At 50.5% G+C, this 20,617-nt stretch overlaps 2 protein-coding genes across 2 annotated transcripts; one reads left to right on the top strand and one right to left on the bottom strand.

Moving 5' to 3' along the window:
- The first annotated feature begins 9,001 nt into the window (after positions 1–9,001).
- Positions 9,002–10,539, top strand: B3GALT9 (beta-1,3-galactosyltransferase 9). Its single transcript, XM_068414199.1, is given in 3 exon segments — positions 9,002–9,058; positions 9,060–9,191; positions 9,439–10,539. Coding segments are annotated over 3 exon segments (1,290 nt in total).
- Positions 10,540–11,671: 1,132 nt separating this feature from the next.
- On the bottom strand, positions 11,672–19,248 carry PSMD5 (proteasome 26S subunit, non-ATPase 5). The gene is made up of 9 exons (XM_068414211.1): positions 19,058–19,248; positions 18,621–18,879; positions 18,047–18,175; positions 17,174–17,283; positions 16,557–16,699; positions 15,883–16,074; positions 14,947–15,056; positions 14,158–14,298; positions 11,672–13,669 (listed from the first exon to the last, which is right to left on the bottom strand). The coding sequence occupies exons 1-9, from the start codon at positions 19,246–19,248 to the stop codon at positions 13,412–13,414; spliced, it is 1,533 nt and encodes a 510-aa protein (XP_068270312.1). The 3' UTR covers positions 11,672–13,411.
- Between the last annotated feature and the right edge of the window lie 1,369 nt (positions 19,249–20,617).

Here is a 20,617-nt window from a genome sequence, read left to right as displayed (position 1 = left end):
CGCGTTCGATAACCTCCTCAAGGAGGTCATTTCTGCAAACACACCGAGTACAGCTGCAAAATGAGGAAATCGGATTTGGTGAAGGCCCTGTGGCTCCGCAGCCACCCTGGCGTGCCCAAGGCAAGAGGAGTCAGGTGGTCCTGGTTCCCGAGGCACCACGGTGCCTTGGCCGCAGAGGACATTGCTGTCCTCTCTGTCAGAAGCACAGAGGGAAATGATGAGGGACTTAATCCCAAGAACCAATATCCAAGGATTTTACCAACCACCCAGTCAGTGGCAACATACTGAAAGTTACAGTTCACTGAATACACTGTTCCTTCTTTTCCATCCAGGCTTTTAGGAATACAAGACGCTCTCCCTAACCACAGCGAGCAGATGTCAACATAAAAAAACCCAGCTGAGCAGCCCAGGGCACAAACCCAGCCAAGGTCCTTATCTGCCAAGAATGAATTGATACACACATTAATTTGCTCATTTAAGCTGACATTTGATGAGTGTGACAGTCAGAAGAGCCACGCTAGTAAATATAATCAATGATAATATAAAGGAGTTCTCAGGAAAAGCTGGGATACTTCAGCAACGAGCATTTGTCCCCTTGCAAGACATGTCTGTTGCTGCCTGGGCACAAGAGGACAGTGGCATCATGTCCCTTTGATCCCCTTTGAGCACCTCTTCATTTCTACACCGCAGCCCCTCCCTCCTACTGGACATTATAACTTCAGCATAAAACCAGCCCAAAGCTGGAGCGCGGGCTGCCACGCACCTATGGAAATGGAGCCTTTTAGCCTACGTGCATTTTAGTCCTCTGGCTTTGGGGTGGCTTCAGGGCTCAGCCAAAGCAGCTCCTCCACAGCACTGCCCGACCTGCACACCACGGAGCACATCCTCAGCCCGCGGGGCAGCATCGTCCCTTTTCCCACGAAGGACACGACCGGGAACAACTCGGGGGTCTCCGAGCACCCCCTGCCCCCAGGCACCCTCTAACCACTCCACTCCCAAGGCGATGTTGCCCAGAGGGGTGTTCGCAGGGGACCCCAGCCAGGCCTGGAAGTGTCGAGAAACTTTCTCCCAGGCTCGGGGCAGGGGAAGGGCGGTGGGAATGGGGGCAGAGGGTCCTGCCGGGCCCAGCCCGGCTCCCCCCCGAGGGGTCCCGGCAGCGGCGCGGCTTCCCCGGGCACGGGCGGCGGGGAGGGAAGGGGCTCCCCTGGGCCCTGCGCGGGGGGCTCCGCGCTCCCCCAGCCCCGCGGCTCCACCCGACGGCAGCACAGGCAGCCCCGGGGGACCCCCCACGGACCCCCCCGACACCTACGGACCGACCCCCGCCCGCAGCCCACGTCCCCCGGCGGGTACCTGTGGGCGCTGCCATCGTCGTAGAGGAAGGAGCGGTTGGTGTAGCACTCGGTGCAGCCGCCCGCCCCGCCGGCCGCCCGGCCCTCCGCCGGCTTGTAGATCCCCTGCAAGCTCCGCTCCTCGCCCGAGAAAGGCATCAGCGCAGCGGCGCGGGCGCCCGGCGAGCCGAGGCGGAGCAGAGCATGGGCGCCCCGCCGGGGGGTGCCGGCCGCGGGCACAGCCACCGCCGCCGTCCCGCTCCCGGCCGCCCATCACGGCGCGCCCCGCCGCCGCCGCAGCAGCCCGCGGGCCGGCCGGGCGCTCCGCATGCCGGCGGCGAGGCGGCCGCCGCGGGGGAGCCCGGCGGGGCGCGGGCAGCAACAGGTGCCGGGGAGTTGCGGAGCACCGGGCGGGGCGGGGCCGTGGGGGGGGTCCTGCCCTACGCGCACCGGCGGGGCGGCGCCGCAGCGGCCCCGCTGCCCTCCTCCCCGTGCCCCCCGCGGCTGCGGCGCTGCCCGCCGCGGCAGCCCATGGCGCGGAGAGGCCGGGCCGGACCCGCCGCCTCGCTGCTCCCTCCGCCGCCGCCGCCGCCCGGAGCCGCCCGGGGCCGCCCCCCGCCGCCGCTGCACCACGGCGCCCCCTGCTGCCCGCGCCGGGCACTGCCGCCGCCCCCCGCACCGGCCCCGCGCCAGGAGCCCCTCGGCCCGGCCTCTGCCCGCACCCCTCCCCCGGGGGGGGGCTTCGCGTGCTGCTTTTTTTCTTTTTTTAATTTTTTTTTATTATTATTTATTTTAATTTTCTTCTCGCCGTATCAATATTTGCGCTGAGCGCTGCTGCGCCCCGGGCTCGAGCCGAGAGCAAACAACCCCGCCGAGCCCCGGCCTGCGGGGGAGTTCCTGCGCCGTGCTGCGCGGCCGGGCCGGGGAGCGTTGATCTTCCAGGGGGGCCCCGCTGCAACAACACGGCCCCGCTGCGGGCACGGCCCCGCCCCGGGGACAGCAGCGAGGGCAGCCTGGAAACGAGCCGGCCGCCTCCAGGAACGGGTTAACGGGATGGACTCCAAGGTGCCTTCCCTCCCCTCGAAGTTCAGCCCTGAGGATGCTACACGCCAGGAGTCAGGAGGTGCCATCTGTAATGACGTGGCCAAGCCCCAAAGTGCCCCAAAGGTGCTGCCACCCAAGCTGTGTCCCCCCTCGGGGGCTGGATGCGAGCCGCTGCAAACCGAGCAGCCTCCTCGCAGGCTCCCACTGTGCACCCACGACCCACGCTGGCCCGGGGCCACGGGGAGCCTGAGCTGGCCCCATGGCAGGGGCAGCTGTGCAGCCCATGCAGCACAGAGCCCCGAGGGAGCGGTCCTGCCCCAGCGCTGGCACACTCCTCTCCTTTTTGACTTCTTTTATTTTTCAGAGAGCACGCTGTCGCACAGGCGCCGGGGAGTTCCCATGGTGCCAATCCGTGGGATCCCGGGGCTGCGCGGGGGAGCAGAGATCCCCAACGAGACCCGTTTATTACAAAGGAAACTCTCCCACAGCAACACGGTGGCCAGACGCTCCTCTGCCACCTCGGTCACCCAACGCACCAAAGCCCCAGGGGAGGGTGATGCCATCCGGGCCAGGAGCTCAGCGGTGGTTTCTCTCCGACAGCTCCAGGCAGCCCCTGCCCCCCCCGGGCTGCCCCCCGCCCTCCCCAGCCGGTGCTCCCGGGAGCCCCGGCCCTCCCTCGCGCGATGCATCGGCACATGGTGCCCGTTGGCTGCCGCAGCCTCCGGCTCCGGAGGGAAGTGCCCACTCAGACGCGCTGGGGTTTACGCTTCTCTCTAGGACCGGAGCCTTTGTTTCTCCCGCAGCATCTCTTCCTCCTCCTCTCTCTCCATATGGGCTCTCCTACACTAGGAGTCATTTGAGAGAAAAGCAATTAATACTCCCCGTGCAATCCAACCGTGTGATGCTTCCCGACCCATCATGCTTTTAAGTAGGAAAGTTATTCTTCATTCACTAATTGCCTCACATTATGGGGTGCAAAATGTTAACGTGCAGCTCTGCGGGGAGAGGGGTGGGTGGCACAGCAGCGTATTGACATGCTAGGTGACAACACGGGCGTGGAGGAGGAATTATTTAAAACCGTTATGGTGGGGGTGGGGACAGTGAGAAAAGAGAAATGAAAAATGGAAGAGCCAGAAGAAGAGAACTTCTCCATCCAAACACTGCAGCTCGAGCAGCGAGGTTGGCCCGGTCCCACCCGCCCTCCGCCCTGGCACTGCCACCGACGATGGACCGGCCACGGAGCTGTGCCTGGAAGGGTGCTGGTGCCTCTCTGGTCCCACCGCGGGGCAGGGGGGATGCCGAGGCAGAGGCTGCTGGGCACAGGGACAAGCTGTCCTGGTGATGGCACTTGGTGGGATCCCACCTGAGAACGGAGAGCCCCTGCCTGGGCACCGCTCCCAGCTCTGGCACGGATCAGCCACGCTGGACTTGCAGGAGCCCAGACGATGTATTTGGGTGCTGGGTGCCTTTGGGAAAGGTGGGCGTTCAGGGCAGGGTCCGTGTTGGAGTTCTACTCCCTCCTGGTGCCGCGCAAGATGGTTTCACACCCTCCCTGTCAGAGGACTCTGGCTGTGCCGGAGCCCGGAGGGGTCGATCCCATCCTCTCGTCCCTTCCCTGGCATGTGGAGGGAGCAGGGCACGCTGACATCACCACATCTCCCTCCCTTGGTACTTCTTTCCTGTGGCTTCCCCGCACGCCGCCTCGCTCGTTAGTCAGCCGCACCCCCTCCTCCTAACGAGGATGCGTTGTCTGACTGCAGTTCCCAGCAGGGCCCAGCCTGCCTCTTCCCACTAGATCCAGTCTGCTTTCATCTGCATTTTCTCCCCATGAAAACATTTTGCAACACAAAACACCTCTTCCTTTTCTTCATGAAAAGCGAGGCAAGCCGAGTGCTCTCCCTCCTCCCCAAGGCATTTTCTCCAGCCTTGAGGTGATTTTGGGGGCTCTCTTCACGCTCTCCCCTTTCCACCTGCTCATCTGAGCACCCACCAGAGATGCTGCCCGTCCCCTCTACTCTTCCAAGATCAACAGCAGTACAATTCACTTCCCTTTGGAAGGGCAGGGAGCGTGCAGCGCCGGGGAACGGGGCCGTGCAGGGATGCTGAGTGCCATTTGCACGGCCACGTGCTCTACGTGCACACGCAGGAGCTTCCCGTAGCAGAGCCAGGCTGGGGGAGTGGCGCGGGGGGCTTGTGTGGGGCTCCTGGGAAAGGTCTGCGACCCCCCGAGGGGTCTGGTGCGGGGCACAGAGACTCAGCTCGGCTGTCTCTGTGTCTGGGAGAGCAATAAATAAATGTGTGGGAGGCAAAGGTGGGATGAGTCAGAGGCAAGAGGGAGAGAAAGTCGTCGTCTGAGGAATCCGTTACCCAAGTCCAGCACGCCACGGTGCTCTGGAGCCAAGCGAGGATTCACATCAGAGGGTGTCCTTGTCCTGCTCGAGCTCCCTGATACCCCCCTGCCAGGAGGGCAACGGGGGACGGCCCCACTGGCATGAGCCTTGGCCACGGCTGGGGCTGCAGCCCTCTCCCCATCCCCAGGGCATCCCCAGGTCCATGCAGCTGGAGCACGGCTGGATCCATCCAGCACCGTGGGACCCGGAGAGGGTGGGCTGGGGCATTGTACAAACTCCTGTTTCCCCCCACACCCTTGGGCAGGCTTTGCACTTTTGGGTACATCACACAGACACACACACGCACCCCCAGGGCACGGAGCTCCCCAGGAGAAACGCCCCAGCATCGCTGCAGCCACGGAGTGGCCGTGGAGCCAGGCACCGCAGCGCCCGACCTGCTCCCTGCTGCACATATTGCCAAAGCACGGGCTGAATTCAATCGAAGCGGAGCTTGATTCAAGGCTCAAACGCTTCAGATGTTGGGCGTGCCAAATGAATTTCGTGTGAAATCTAGATTTGCCAGGCACAGCTCATGTTTAACTTGGCGTTTCGGGGGCTGAGCGCAGCGCTCACAGAATGCACAGAGGGTTTAAGCTCTCTTTATCAAGGAATAGAGTGGTAGTTAGTTGTCAAAGCTGTCACCAAACTCAAAAAGTAATAATCAAACATACCCATACAAAAAGATAGAGCTCTGTAACTCGAGACTGATGTATGCAAAGGAAAAATGAATGCTAGGAACGTGGCTATAAAAACATGTTTTTAACCCAGTCAGCTGAGCCGTTAAATAGGAAGAGAAGACATCCTCACCGGTGTACGGGGAGGGCTCATCTGTTTGCCTCGTGTTCCAGCACTCGGGTTTGTCGGCCTGTTTTTAAGTTTTCCACTTATGTTTAACGTCCAAAGGGATGTTAAATATCAAAACCCAACTGAAATCCACACCGTGTAACCCTTACAAAGCCTCCTCTTCCATCATCTCCCAAGCCTCATGGAGAACTTAAGGTGAAGAATTGCCTGCAAGAGCTGAATCACATCTTTAAGCAAAAACATTGCTATTAGGTGACTAAGGCCAGAACAATTGTCTCCCTTTATTTATTACAATTGATGTTGCCATTAAAATCCAGACGAGTCCCTTCCCAGCACTGTTGGGTCTGCGTGTGCTGGTGAAACGCTGCGAAAGCAGGTTGTAAATAGCAGGGACCCTTTGGGCAGGGTCCAAAACACCGGGAGGTGCTTTGTGCTCCCAGGAGCATCCAGGCTGGGGGCCTGGCACACAGATGCCCAGGGCAGGCAGAGCTCAGGATTTTATATTTGAGCAAGTTTATATTGGAAAAACCAATTTTAACTGGTTTTCCCCAATAAACCCCATCTGCCCGCCCTCGCCCACGCCGTCGCCCGAGAACAGAGCATCATCCAAAGCCTCCGCATCTTCATGAAGTGGAGCTGAGCAGAAACAAGCCGGGCTCTGCTCCCCCCCTTCCAAATGTTCATGGTGTTGGGAGGGAAGCCAGGAGACTTTAAAAGATGTTTTAAGAAGCTGTGGGTACGGCTGCTCCCCTGCAGCGCCAGCCCTGGGCTCGTCCTGCTCACCAGCATCTCCCCCTGCCCTGGGGCATCTCTGCGTTTATCTTTGGGTACCACAGCAGTTCAGGGCCCTGTCCTCTCTGAAAAGTCACACCCAAACCCCAAACACCCTTCAGTCTAAACACTCACTGTTCATATGGTAGGTCAAGTTGTCTACAGAATTATTGGTACATCGCTGCTCCTGCTACGAGGTTTGCTTGGATGCAAAATTAAAGGAAAACATTAAAACTTCTTACAGAAAATAAATTATAGCCCCGTGGCTCAGGAGAACCCCCTTTCCTGGTTGTGTCCCTAATTTACACCCACAAGAATTTTCAGGGTCTAAGTGAAGCTGTAGGAACAGCACTCCCTTCCCCAGACTGACCTGACTTCAGCCACTCCGAGGATCCTGAATTCACTCTTCTTCTGGAAACTCTTGGATCCCACTGGGAGTGAGGTTTTCCCTGAACGTGTTTGACTTTACCCCTCTGAAAAGCGAGATGAGGTCATACACAAGCTGCTGTGAGCTGCCTGGGTTTCTAACAGCGATGGAGGGATCACCCCCAGGCAAACTCCCTGGAGCCGAGGGGGTTGGGGACACTCCAGATCAGTTATCTTACCCCTCAGCCGTCATTTCATGTCTATTCCTGCTGCCACCACAACGCAGTGCTGAAGAAATGACTCCAGAAGTGCTACGAGCACCACGCTGTGCGTAACTGCGACGGGGACGATACACATGTGGGTTTTATTATTATTCTAAAACGCCACAATTGGGAAAGCCAATATTTTTAATGGAAGTGGTTTCAAACGCTAGTATTTATTTGCTTATTAAATGGTTGAGCTGGAGACAGAGCATCTTCAAAGCAGGAATTTTTTTCCCAGAATGGGTATCTGGGGCTATAGTGCTGTATTATTGTACACAAAAAAAAAATATTTCCTCATTAGCTTTTTATTTCAGAGAACACATTTAACTGCCACTTCCCATGCTGACAGCTTGCCAAGCTTCAAAGCACAATGCCTGCAAGGATTACAATGATGGTGGGGCTGGTCCAGACGAAGCTGCAGCCCAGCTGACGCGCAAGCTCCGTGAAAGGAGTTTTTCCAGTTTTTGGAGAGCCTAAAGCCGAGCTCCACTCCGGGACGTGCACGCTGTGCATGTTTGGGCTGTCTTTCGGGGGACCATGATGCACTTCCAAGCTGTGACCACAGTTTAGGACCCAGTTTCTTCTGTAATTCGAGCCACTTCCTACAGCGATGCAGATTTCCCAACACGTGCAGGAAAGATGTCCCCACACCACCGCAGAGCAGGGGCAGGCACTGGGAGAGATGAGGGGCCCAGTCAGAGCTGGGGGATTAACCCTTGGTCATCTCCAGCCAGAATCCAACACTCCTCTCCCTGGGACATTCAGCTGACACAGGGTCCCCAAAGGATGCTTGAGGGAGGACTGAAATGGTCAGAGCATCACACTCCGAGCCCTCGCAAGGCACATGGCTAAGGGAAATCACAGCAATGCCGCATCCTCCTCGCACCCTTTCACCCAAGGATGCAGTAACAGAAATAGACTCTTACCTACAAAAAAAAACACTTTTAAAAAAAATATCACAGTCTTTCTGCTCTCACACAGAGGCTGGGGTTCCCACACTTGTGCTGATGAAGGCTCACCCCTCCTGCCACAATTTGCCCAAACAGCATCGGTGCTGCCATCCACCCCCCCTCCCCGGGGGCTGCTGGGGACCCACAAGCCCCTCTCCCGCCTCAGTGCTCCGCAGGCCCCGTGGCTTGCAGACCTGCTGCCAGTCCCAACTCTCACCCCTGCTGACAGCTCCATCCTGTTTGTGGTGTCTTTGGCACTTCCCCCTCCAGCACTTCCAGTCCCCCGCGGCTCCCCAGCCCAGTGAGCTCCAGCGCAGCCCACGGCTGAGCCAATATTAACATGTGGAAGCTCCAGCACAGCCGAGGCCACCGCAGCCTGTCCAGGGGTGAATCACCACAGCTCTGCACCAGGACATGCACCCACCACAAAAACATAAATCCTTATAGTCATTTAAAACCACAGAATGACGTTGTTGTGTGGACAGAAAGCAAAGGACCATCCAACACAGCTCGTTAGGGTTCACAACCCCACTTCGGTAAATGGATGCTGGAGGGGCAAGAGGTGGGGCCCACTGAAAACATGCCTGGTACCAAATGATGCTCTGGGCTTCCTCAGCTCCAGGAGCAACCAGAAGAGCCAAGCGAGGCGCCTTGCCTGGAGCAGGGTCACAGCTCCCACCCCAGCACAGGGAAAGCCTCTTTGTACCCCTCTCCCTGCTCAGTCTGCTCCCCGTGTGCCAGAGACTGCCTGGCCCAGCAGTGCCCACAGCCTTAGGGTGCCCTCCATGTCCGTGGGGACCCCACACAAGGCAAAGCCACAAGTTCACCCACCAAACCTCCATCTCAGGAGATGCAGAGTGCTCAGCACAGAGGTCAGCTGCCCTGGACAGGGGAACCAACACTAAAATTGCACAGCCCTAAAAAAAACAAACCAGCAGCCCTATCACAGCTTCACAAGGGTGTGAGGGGACCCCTTCCACCACGTCAGCCCTCGCAGTTGCTTGATTTCATTATTTCTGAGAGACCCAGTCCCAAGTGTCAGAAATGACTAAAGGGAAAGGCTGGAGTTTTGCTGGCTTTGTTTTATGCAGCTGTAACACGATCGTCCCCTGGGATCGTCTTTCCTCGCCGCAGGCAGGTGGGGTGGAAGCCATCGTCTCCGGGTATCGGGCAGTAACTCAATCCCACAGCCCCAGATCCAGCCTCTGCCGGGGAGAAACTGCGCCCGCCGTGAACGCAGACCCTGCTGTGGGGAGAACTCCCACCACCATGCAGGTAAGCATGGATGCACAGAAGGAAGCCTTCTAAACTACAGCATGGCCATGTCCTTCTCAGGTTGGGATCTCGCTGTGCCACAAGTAGGGTTGCTCAGGTTTCCAGGAGGAAAAGAGCCTTACACTAACAACACAAAGATCACAGTCTAAAAGTCATGATTGTTTTGCATGAATATATTATAAAATGAAGGAAAGCCTTTCTGTTCTAGTAGCAGGAGAATTCAGTGTCTATGTTGTCTCTTCCCCAGCTGACACTCTGCAGGCTCCGAACTCACCAGTGGTGCTTCATTCTCTTTAACATCTTGCTTTTCCACATCCTGCTTTTTGGAGCAGATTTACTCGAGGAATACTTCCTGCGGTCATTGCCTCTTTCTTACACCGACGCGAAGACTCTCGAAATCAGGGAGAGGGCCAGGAAGTTAGATATGGATCCTCTGAAGGCCAATCTCTCTTACACTGTCAGCAGTGCAGCAACATGCTCCCATCAAGAGATATTTTTGCTCGTTCTTGTCTGCAGTAGCCCAGAAAACAGGACAAGGCGCAACGTGATCAGACAGACATGGGGCAACGTGACAGACGCCAGAGGTTATGCTGTCCTTACTCTGTTTGCATTAGGAAAGCCAGCTTCAGTAACCACCCAGCTAGAGATCAATGAGGAGTCTCAAAAGCACAGAGACATTATTGAAGGCAGTTTCATCGATTCTCCCGAGACACAGACACACAAGATGTTGATGAGCGTGGAGTGGACCGTGACTTTCTGTCCCCATGCAAGGTATATTCTTAAAACAGATGAAGACCTGTTTGTTGGTATTCCAAGTCTGGCTGCATACTTGCTTAGCTTAACACAGCTAGAAGACATCTACATCGGGAGGGTCGTTCACCAAGGAGTGCCCAACAGAGACCCCGAAAGCCCTGGCTTTGTTCCCTTCCATCAATACTCAGAGGAGCTTTACCCAGATTACTGCCATGGCAGCGCTTTCGTCATGTCCCAGGACGTTGCCCGCAAGGTGTACGTGGCCGCCGAGGAGGTGCCAGTTTCGGTGCCCCCCGATGTCTTTGTTGGAATCTGTGCTAAAAAAGCTGGCATCACTCCCATTCACAGCTCTCGATTTTCTGGGGGAAAGCACATAAGCTACAATCGATGCTGCTATAAATTCATTTTCACCTCTTCCAACATGAAAAAGGACGAGCTGTTTAAAGACTGGAAGGAAACAAGCGATGGGAAGGATTGCTCACTACTGGAAACTTACTACGGTCTGGTGTCCTGCAAGGTTTTGACCTATATTGATAAGTTCAAACAGTTTAACTTAGATAGAATTAAAAATGAGGTTCTTCATTTCACAGATTAACTTCTGTCAAGTTTGAATTTCCTTTTACCAGCTGTTTTATCCTGTTAACATTCAGTACCAGCGATCTCCTCTCAGCGTTGTCTCTCTTCCCTTCAACAGCAAATGAATTCCAATGCCAGTGGTACAGGAGCAATAGAACTGGCTGTACTCCAGCTACGTAAGTACCTACAAGTGCATGCATACAAGTAAAAAAGAGTGTTCCAAGAAACTGTATCCTGTGTTTTCCAGATTTCTGAAGTCCCCTACCTTATGCCAAAACTCCTTCTGCATGTTTTACCCGAGCGAGGCATCACCTACTTCCAAAGTATTTTGTAACAAAGGGGAATCTTTCTGTCCACAAAAGGGAGCTACTTCCCAGCAGCCTGTTTTACAGCACCAGTGACACTACGGAACAGCTTGGAGTGGGAACAGACACCAAACCATCATGGGGATCGCTTAGGTAAACAGCACGGGGAGATTCGAGGCAAGAAATCCAACTTACCTGGCAAAGAATCTTGGTTTCTGTCCCTCATGGCATCAGAGAAACACTGACAGCAGCAGTGCTGGAGAACAGCATCAGCGGCGAACTCAGAACAAACTCACCAGCGTGCTGGGAACACCAACCTTATTCAAAGTGTGACAATTCCCCAACTTAGGAACCAGGCACAGAGCACAACCCACCTGTGCCTGCATCCTCCAGATTAACTCCCCTGTATCAGCTCTTCCAGCAGCAGAAGGACTAGCTGGACAGGTTGGTTCTACAACTGTGACAGGCACACGTGTGCTTGGGGACACACATGTGATAGGAATAATACCTTAAATTTTTCCATTGTGTATAAGATAGAGCAGCAGCAGCATGTAAACCATATAGCAATATACAGGGTAGGGAACTACATGTGAATAATAAGGGGTAAGGGTCTGATCAACTAATTGGAATGTTGAGCTCAAAGCTCAACAAAATAAAGCATATGTGCATAGATAAAAAGTCCCTTGTTTGGCATCTCTGTGTATTCTAAAATATTGTATTTGGCAAATGTACCATGCAAAGCAGATGCTAAAGACTCAGCACACATAGTGGCCTTCAAAAGCAACAGCTGAAAACACACATGGAAGAGACTCATGAATTGCAGAGAAGGTTTATATATTGATTTCTTTTACTGAGATTTTAGTATACGGCGCAGAGCTAACAGTGCACAAAGCCATCTAAAATAACAAAGCTGAACTGTCCCATACGAGTGCAAACCAAGGACTTCTATCCTCTTTTCATTTCCTTTTTAGTGCTTTTGTGTTTTTTTCTGGGTGCAGGATTCATGAAGCTTCTGCACTCTCTGTTCACAAACGAGACGCTGTGTACTGCATTTCTCACTAGCAGATGTTTATTATGCACATCTAGGATGAAAGCAGCAGCAGTACAATGTTGGATGACAACTTTTATACATATTAGATCATCAGCAACACGGCAGATCACCTGCATTCAGATAGCTTATTAAACATTAAGGGATCTTCCCCAGCTACCCTGCTCCTCTGAGCCCACTTTGACTCCTTGCCAGCAAGTTTTGGCAGGCAATACCATCACCTCTGCTGCAGCTCAAAGCTACTACAAGCACAAAAAGAGTTACATGACTAGATCATTCTGCTTCACTTGGCAGAGTGGGGACACAGGGTGAGTACTTTCCTTAGAGGTATGCTTGACCTGACACACTACTAAAATAAGCCCAAAAGTAGTAATTTCATGTTTTATTATGCTTGCCCCAGCTACTCCCCAGATTTTTTTCTTATGTCCTCAACAAAAATAATGTAAACCTTTTGTATAAAATACATTGTGGTCTCTGTTTATGGACAAAGACACACCCCACGTCACTAGAGTCACTAGAGTGTCCAGCCAGTCTTGCTTCTCATCTGCAGGTAGCTGACCAATCTTCAAAAGATGATTACAGCTTTGTAAGGTACTATATTTCCATACTCCTAACTCAGTCCATGCCCTTAAACGTGAAAGCTTTATGGCAACTAAAATCATACATTTGTTCAAATAACAAAATTTAAAAAAATTATCTCTGTTAAAAAATAGTGTAAACAATTTAAGATTTGGTTCTGAAAGAGACTTGTAGTGCTATAGCTCGTGCTCCTTTTGAGCAAGTAACCGAGCTGCCACACAAAGCTGCAGTCAACAAGGGAGACAAAGCACCCAATTTGGTTTTATACACTACACCATGCATGTTTTTAAGAGGGCTAAAATTTTTTTCTCATCCTCAGCATAAACTGTAAACAATATTTAGGATTATTTATTCAAGCAAGACTTACATCCAGCAAGTTGAAAATAGAATAGAATCCAGTTTGTACTTCCTCATGTGGACAGAATGTCACTGGCTTACTTATCAACAGGGTTTCTGACAGAACATGACTGGCTAAAAGAGTGTGTTCCATGTGAGTGCCAACTTCAGCAGATATAAAAAAATTTAAAAAGAGAGAAACTATGGCAGCATTTGAGGTTACAAACCTCAAGGCGTTTTGGTGTTTGTTTTTGTTTTGTTTTGTTTTTTAATTAAACTGTGATCTACTGAGAAAACACAACAGGAACTCCAAACCCAAGAACAGTTTAACTAAACACTGATTAATTTCTGCAGAGTCAAACACAGTCAGCAGCTGACAGAGTGCTCACCTTGGTTACTTGTCTCATGACAGTACACAGAGAACTTCTGCCACGGGGAATTAATGCTGTGCCCTATAGGTTTTGATTTGCTCTCATGACTCTCATTTCAAATAGAGTCAAAGTGCTTCACATTCCTGTGAGACAATTCAAAGAGACTCCAGTGTGGGGAGCCTTTACACTTACATCTTAACACCTGTTTCAGTAACGTGGTTTGCAAGAAGGGGAACCAAGACATCAATGACATTATTCAGCTCCTTCCACGGCTGTAGTAGAAACTGCCTTAACATAATAAGGGCCTTCACGCAAGTAAGCCCTAAGCCTCAGGTAATACTGATTCCCAAAGATTTCTGCAATTGTTTTAGAGTTTACAAGGGCCTTAACCAGTTTGTATTTGGCGTCCTTCGAAGCTTTGTCAGGCTCCACAGATCTGTCTACAATGTACTCCACAAACCCTGGACTGTCAAGCATCAACTTCTGGGCCCACGGTTGGTTTGCAATAGCCTAAACACAAAGACAAAAGAGGAGGGAGGGGGAAACACCACATTTTAAAAACCCCAGGAACCGTTACACAGTACGCTGTTACACAAATAGCCAAGGAACAGGAAAAAAAGAAATGGGATACTCATTCTACACAGTAAACAACCACCACTCAAATCAAGCAGCAGGGTTTAACACTGGGAAATAAGCACAGCTCAGTGCTTATCCTTCAAGTTTTAAGTGAATTATCACAGAAGTGCCTCTGATATCGAAGAGGCACCCTATAGCATAGCTGTTGCCTTTTTTTTTTCCAATTTATAAGAAAACAAGCATTATAGACATGACATTGCTGCATTATTTAAATGGTGAATGCAAGTGGGGCACAATGAAAAAGGCCTTATTTCTGACCACTTCAGGGTTTCAACAAGAAGTTTGTGACATTCACTTAAAAATATTGAGACTGAATGGCAATACAGTTCACTACCTGACCTTTAAAAACAAAAAGCACTTACCGTAAATACCCGCAAAGCCCCACAGTGGAGATCAGGGAATGGCTGAGTACTGATGCTCCTGAAGAGTTCCAAGGGCTGGCTAGACAAGGCTGTGAACCACGATTCAGTCATTCTTAAAAGGTCTTCTGTCTGCTGCTCTGGCTACACGCATCATGTACAAGAATGAAAGAGTCTGATTAGCATTATGAAAAGCTTTCAAATTTGAGTATATGTTCAATAGTTAAGGAAGTTATTTAAAACAAACCACCAGCAGATTAAACTGAAATAGTTTAAATTTTCAACTTATTTTCATGCATGAAGAACTGGCCATCTGTATTTCATTTAGCTTGAAGGACAGATTTAAATAAATTGATTTTGATACATAAGTGCTGTCCTGCAAGGCAAATGGAAATAGCTTTCTCGCTCATTTAGAGCTACACGATTAAAACCAGATCACTGGACCTAAAGCACACACACAGGGATTAGAGCAGTTTGCCACTATCCCTTTAAAGCACAAAAACACTAAACTGTTTACCCTCATTCCCTTGCCAATGCTGCCTTGACTTCATGTTTTATAAACAAATTTCAGAACACCGGCTTTTTACAAATAAACAAGCTTTAAGCAAACAAATAAATCAGGGAATTTCAAAACAGTAAAATTAATGACTCAGAATACTAGAAAGCTACCACTTCTGCCTAAACCAGATGCTTCAAGAGGTCTTCACACAGTTAGTCAGATGCACAATAATTTAATTCTTGTAGATTTAAAAAAAAAAAAAAGAATACAAACAAACCAAACCACAAACTTACAGGCAAGTAAAGAAGAGATGCAATTGCATCCAAGCATCGAAGGCGTAACTCCGTGGGGGCATTCTTTGCCTGGTGCCCTATTCTGTTCAACAGATTTTGAAATCTATTTCCTTTGAAAAGAAAAACAAAGTGCTTTTAATTAATTCAGATAGACCTCTACAAGAGTACAGAGTTACCTGTCAGTCACATTATACTACATTAACCTGTAGAACTAGTGGTGTACATTAAACCTGAGAAAGGCAACTTCTTGATTTACTCTAAAAAAAGCAGTGTAAGATTCTCTTTGCTTCATATGGATCTAAGACAGACAAATCCAAAACTTTTATGTTAATTCTCCAGACTACCCAAACGTTTCAAAAAAGGAAGTTATGTGTCACAGATAATTGAGTTGTCTTGGGAAGTGTGGAGCCTAGTACATCTTCAATCCCATTCTACAATGCTCCAATAGCTATCTGCTAATATGGATTTTCACTTAAAAAGCAAAGTTCAGACTAGCAGCAAGAAGTCCAGCACCTACTTTGAATCCTTTGACCAGTTTTATATTAAGAGAAACAATGCAGTCTTTACAGAAAGCATCATTACGTGATAGTTCATGTTTTTTTGATCCTGGTGAGAAGGTCATGATATCAGTAGAAACAGGGGAATCTAAAATAACATAACTACTGACGATTCATATTGTGCAGCTCACTAGAAAAGTATCATTTTAATCATGCTTGCCATACCAGAATTCTAGCTGCTGGGCACTTCACACTGCCATGCTTGGCAAGACAGTTAAAAACCACTTTATTTGCTATAGCACAGCTATTCAGACACCCTTGATTATTAAATAAATAAATACATTTGTCAATTTCTTTCTCTATTACACCAAACCAATTCACTCTTGTATATTATGACATACTGATAAAGTTTTATTAAAGAAAAAATAATGACACTAACTAGTTTTCTGTAAAACCTGTTTGCCTTCCACATTTGATCCCAGGATTCCCAGCGTGTCCACAGCCACTCCAATCATGGTCGGATCGTGACTTTCTGCCATTTCAAAGACTTTTTCCATAAAGACAGGGTATCGTTCACAGATCTGCTGTGGACTGTCTACAACAGCCAGATTCCCAAAAAATTTAACAAATCCTGAGAGAACAGACAAAAAAAAAGCATTCAGAGTGGAGGAATAATAACTTTAGCAATGCCAAAATTAAACATACCTTCACGTAAGATTGTTTCACTGCCAAACTAGTGTTATGAAACCTGAATACTGTTTGTGAAAGGCATCAGAATAAGGACAGAACTACGGAATAAGCCAGTATTTTGGAAGTTACTTCATTCATGATGCAACAGCTGTCTTGAATTCATAAAGAGAAAGGCTGCAACAACACAAACTTCAAATATGTAGTACACTCTTTCCAGATCTCACCTGTGCTACCACTGCTAATGAGTAATATGATTCATGTGTTAGACTGTGCTTCAGTGTTTTTTGTATACATCCAACATACCTGTTCTAATATTCAAAAATTCATATGAGCTGTCAAAACAGAGGCTTAATAGTCATCTCAATTTAACTCACTAACAAAAGCAAGCAGTAAACACTGGGAACAAGAAATGCATGGTGCAACCTGGCAAATAGAAGCCTGAGAAAGGATCAGACTCTGCACCAACGATGATGTTCGAAATTTTGTCAATAATTCCTTGTTGAGCAAGATACTGACGTCCATGTGGAGTATGGGCCAGCGAGGTCACCATCTCTATACAGGTAGCTCTGTAACAGACAAACAGTTATTTTGGCCTATTTCAGATGGGGGTTTGAAATACTCAGTGATTAAGAAAAAAAAAAACAACAGGTTTTCTACCTTTAAGACAAAATTCAAACAAACAAACAACTACAATAACAAAAAAACCCCCACCAAACTACCCCAACTGTCAAACACTCCTCCAAGCTCACTCAGCTATCTTACTTTAGGGGTTTAGTTGGAAAGAATTCTAAAGTGTTTATATGGCAGCCCAGCATTACAATTACCACAGCATACCAGGGAAAATTCATCCTGGTTCTCAAATTTAAGTATAGAGTATTTTATACTCAAGGCTGTTTAAGAAGAGGCAGATAAAAGTATTTTCCTGAAAAGGCTTTCATGAGAAACACACACAGATGTGTTTAGAGGGTGTTATTTTAAGACTGAACATCAGAGTTTTAACAATGGGGGAAATCTCATTGGCAAACTCACTACCAACATACCTGACCAGCACGTCATCTCCAGTCAGCTCTCCAATTAACTCTGATATTAATCCACTGTTTGCACAGTAATTTAGTGAATCTGCTGACACCGAAGAAATCTCAACAATTAACTAAATAAAAGCACAGGGAAAAAAAAAAAAGGATGGTTTATAAAAACATTATAATGATAACAACTCACAGTAATGGCCAAATATGTTATAATGCTGACTAACCCCATATATATTAAATATAGAATTTCATGACGTTTTCATAATTAACCTAAATGTTTGCTTGAAACAAGTTCATAAGGAGTTCCAAGTATACAGCACGTGCATTTGATTTCTAATCACAGTCATCTTTTCTTCAGAGGATCATCATTTTTATCCCCATTAAGCTCTAGAATGGCTAAACTGTATTATTTTTCCTTTGCCATATATATCCAGACTAACACACTTTGCCTCTCTCTCGGTCTCTTCCCCCCTGCAGAAGTTTCAATAGCACATCACATCCAAATGTTGAGAGACTACAGCAGCTATTAATTATTATTATTGCTTTAAGAGAAGCAAATGTTTTATTATATCTTTAGTAACTGTGTAGCCCTTCCAATGCCCCAAGCACCACAAGTTAGAAAATAAAAGATGTAAACAGCACTTCACACTTTTGTACTATGAACTGAGAAAGAGAAGCTATGACATGATTTGAGGGCCAACACTGCTCTACTCTTCCTACTCCTTTCTCGTCTTGTCAAAATGTAGACATGGAGAAAAGTTTGTAAAGCAGTAATGAATACTAATTTAAAAGCAAGCCATAAAATCCAGGTTGTAATTCAGAACTCCAGTCCAAGAGAACTGGAGTATCATGCCATTCAAATGCTAACACTGATCACACCCCTACCTCATATACTCTGTATCGAACAACACCACTTGTGGCCATGACATTTTTCAAGTCACTCAACAAACTGCTCACGAATAAAGCCTCTAAGCCATCTTGTGTCTGTGCTATTCTTGAGAGAGATTTGATTGCCTGGAAGCAAAAACAGGAGCTTAGTATTAAGCAAACAAACAAAACCACAGAGAGAATAAAACCCACAATGATCAGAATTAGTTTCAGTGTTCTTTACTAACATATTAAATCAAGTTATACATATAAAATTTTAATTGTGATTTACTTTTCTTTGACGGGAGCTAGTTATAGTTACTGTGATCCAAGTCTCTGGCATCAAATTCAGATCTATGAGTTCATTTTGACATCAATAGCTACTGGAAGATAACAGTTGGAGTTAAATTTTTTATCACAGGTAAGTAATTTCTGGGCTCAAGGCACCTACATGCTTATAACATCTTTCAAGCAACATAAGCTCTCTTTTCTTCAAAGAGCAGAGGCTGTCATCTCAGACACAGGAGAAAAGGTGTTCTGTGCAGTGTCTACATCGGTTTGTAGAGCAAGAAAAAGGGAAAGCAGCGCTTACCTCTTTAGCCACTGCTATTTTCTCTCCACCAATGCAATTTATTATTTGCTGTAGTAGCTCAGGACTATTGAGAATTTCTGTAATAGCATCTGAGTTGTCAACAATCCTCCCAACCTGAGATATGGTGAGGATTTTCACGGAGTCATCAGGATGGAAAAGCCCTTTCTGAAGCTCTTCTCTGAAGTTCTGGATCACATAGAGCGGGTCCAGGGCCTGCAGGAGCCTCTCCAGGATGGAAACACACGCAGACACCTGCTCCCTGGGCGGGACAGAGACAAAGCCAAGCCCTTCAGGAGGGGGGCGCCGCCGGATGCTCCCAGAGCCTCAGCTGTGCCAGCCCCCGCCCTGAAGGAGCTCAGGGAAGGGGACGGGGTAGCAGCAGGAGCCACCATGCCCCGGGGGAAAGGGAGAGGGGAGGCGGCTGGGCCGCCGCTTACCGGTCATTGACGCTGAGGAGGGCGAAGAGCCCTCCCAGGTGGTCGTCGCTGAGGCGGGCGCGGAGGGCCGCGGGCGGCACGGCCTGCACCGCGAGCCGCAGGGCCCGCAGCTCCTCCAGCGGCGCCTCCCGCCGGGCCGCCCGCTCCAGCAGCTCCACCACCGCCTCCACGTCCACCTCCGCCTCCGCCATCTTGGCGCCGCCGCAAAGCATCGCGGGAGCGCGCCGCCCTTAGCAACCGCCGCGCCGTCGCCAGGGGCCCCTTTCGCGTCCGCCACGCCGTCAACAAAATGGCGGTCGCGCCCCGCCCCCTCTTGTCTCCTCCCCCCCTCGCGCTCTGATTGGACAGGCGCGCGAGGGGGGCGGTGCTAGAGAGGGGTGGGGCCGGCGCGGGGCGTGGCCCCGGCTGAGGCGGGACGGGCGGGTGCGGGGGGGCGGCAGGCCCGGCGGGACGGAGGTGGCCTGTGTGTGACATGGGGCCGTGGCTGTCCAGCCTGGAGAGCCTGAGGTGGCAGAGCAGCACCCCGGGGGGGGGGTTCCGCTGTCTGGGAGGGGGCTGCAGTGCCGGGACCCCCGTGCTGCCTCTCGTCCCTGCTCGTGGCAATGGGGACAGCTCGGCCACTTCACGGTGGGCTGCGCCACGAGAGAACACGGGGTTTGCTTCACGCCAGCAGAATAAAACGTCATTTTTTCAGCCCATGGACAACAGGGGAGACGACTGCGTGTAGCTAACATGGCTGTCACCGTACTGCGGAGCGCGGGGGTGTTTCACGCCTCCCCGAGGCCTCCGAGCAGGCAGCACGTCTTCGTACAGAGGTGCAGCCATCAGGCTCTTGCCCAAACCCAGGCGTGCTGTGCTCCGTGGGCTGGCAATGAACGTGTGTTCCTCATAGCTTACGAGAACTGACAGTAATGTAATAAAGTGACAGCGTGAGACAGGCTGGAGCTCTGCTCCTCTGCACTGGGTTGCTTACAGCAGCGTTTGAGGCCCAAACACCACAACAGGACTTACCGGCTTTCTAGTAGTTTCTATGCAAAGAGCACAGAGCCCCAACAATATTACATCTGAGAAAATAACTGCTTTATAGATGGGAAAATTAAAGCAAAAGTGCCAAATGGTATCAGCAAGTGCCTCAGAGCACCACCTGTCCTCCCAGTGCATCCCAGTGCTGACGCTGGAAGGAGAGGTTTTTCCAGCAGCTGTTGGTGCAGACAGTTTTGGTGACCACACCGATGCTGCTGGCAGCGTGTGTTTGCCCTCACTCATGGCCTTGACCCTGCTTCTGGGGGTGCCATGTCCCAGCATCTATCCACCCCGGCTCGGCTCGGAGCTGCCTGCAGGCAGGCGGGCTGGCTGCTCGGGCTCAGCGTGGCAGGGTCTGTGGGGAGGCAGGAGCGCGGCGGGGACGCCGTGGGCCCATGGGGCCATGCCCAAGCCCCGCAGTGGGGCAGGCAGGCGGGTACCAGCCCGCAGGCAGCCGGGGAGGACGAGGAGGAGGAGGAGTTAGTGCTGGCTGCGGGCAGCCTTCCCGGGCAGCCTGCCCAGCTCAGGGCAGAGCAG

The sequence above is a fragment of the Nyctibius grandis genome, chromosome 16 (genome assembly GCF_013368605.1).
Source record: "Nyctibius grandis isolate bNycGra1 chromosome 16, bNycGra1.pri, whole genome shotgun sequence".
NCBI classification, from domain to species: domain Eukaryota; kingdom Metazoa; phylum Chordata; class Aves; order Nyctibiiformes; family Nyctibiidae; genus Nyctibius; species Nyctibius grandis.
Note: the sequence above shows the minus strand (reverse complement) of the source record. Positions and strands in the feature narration are given on the sequence as shown.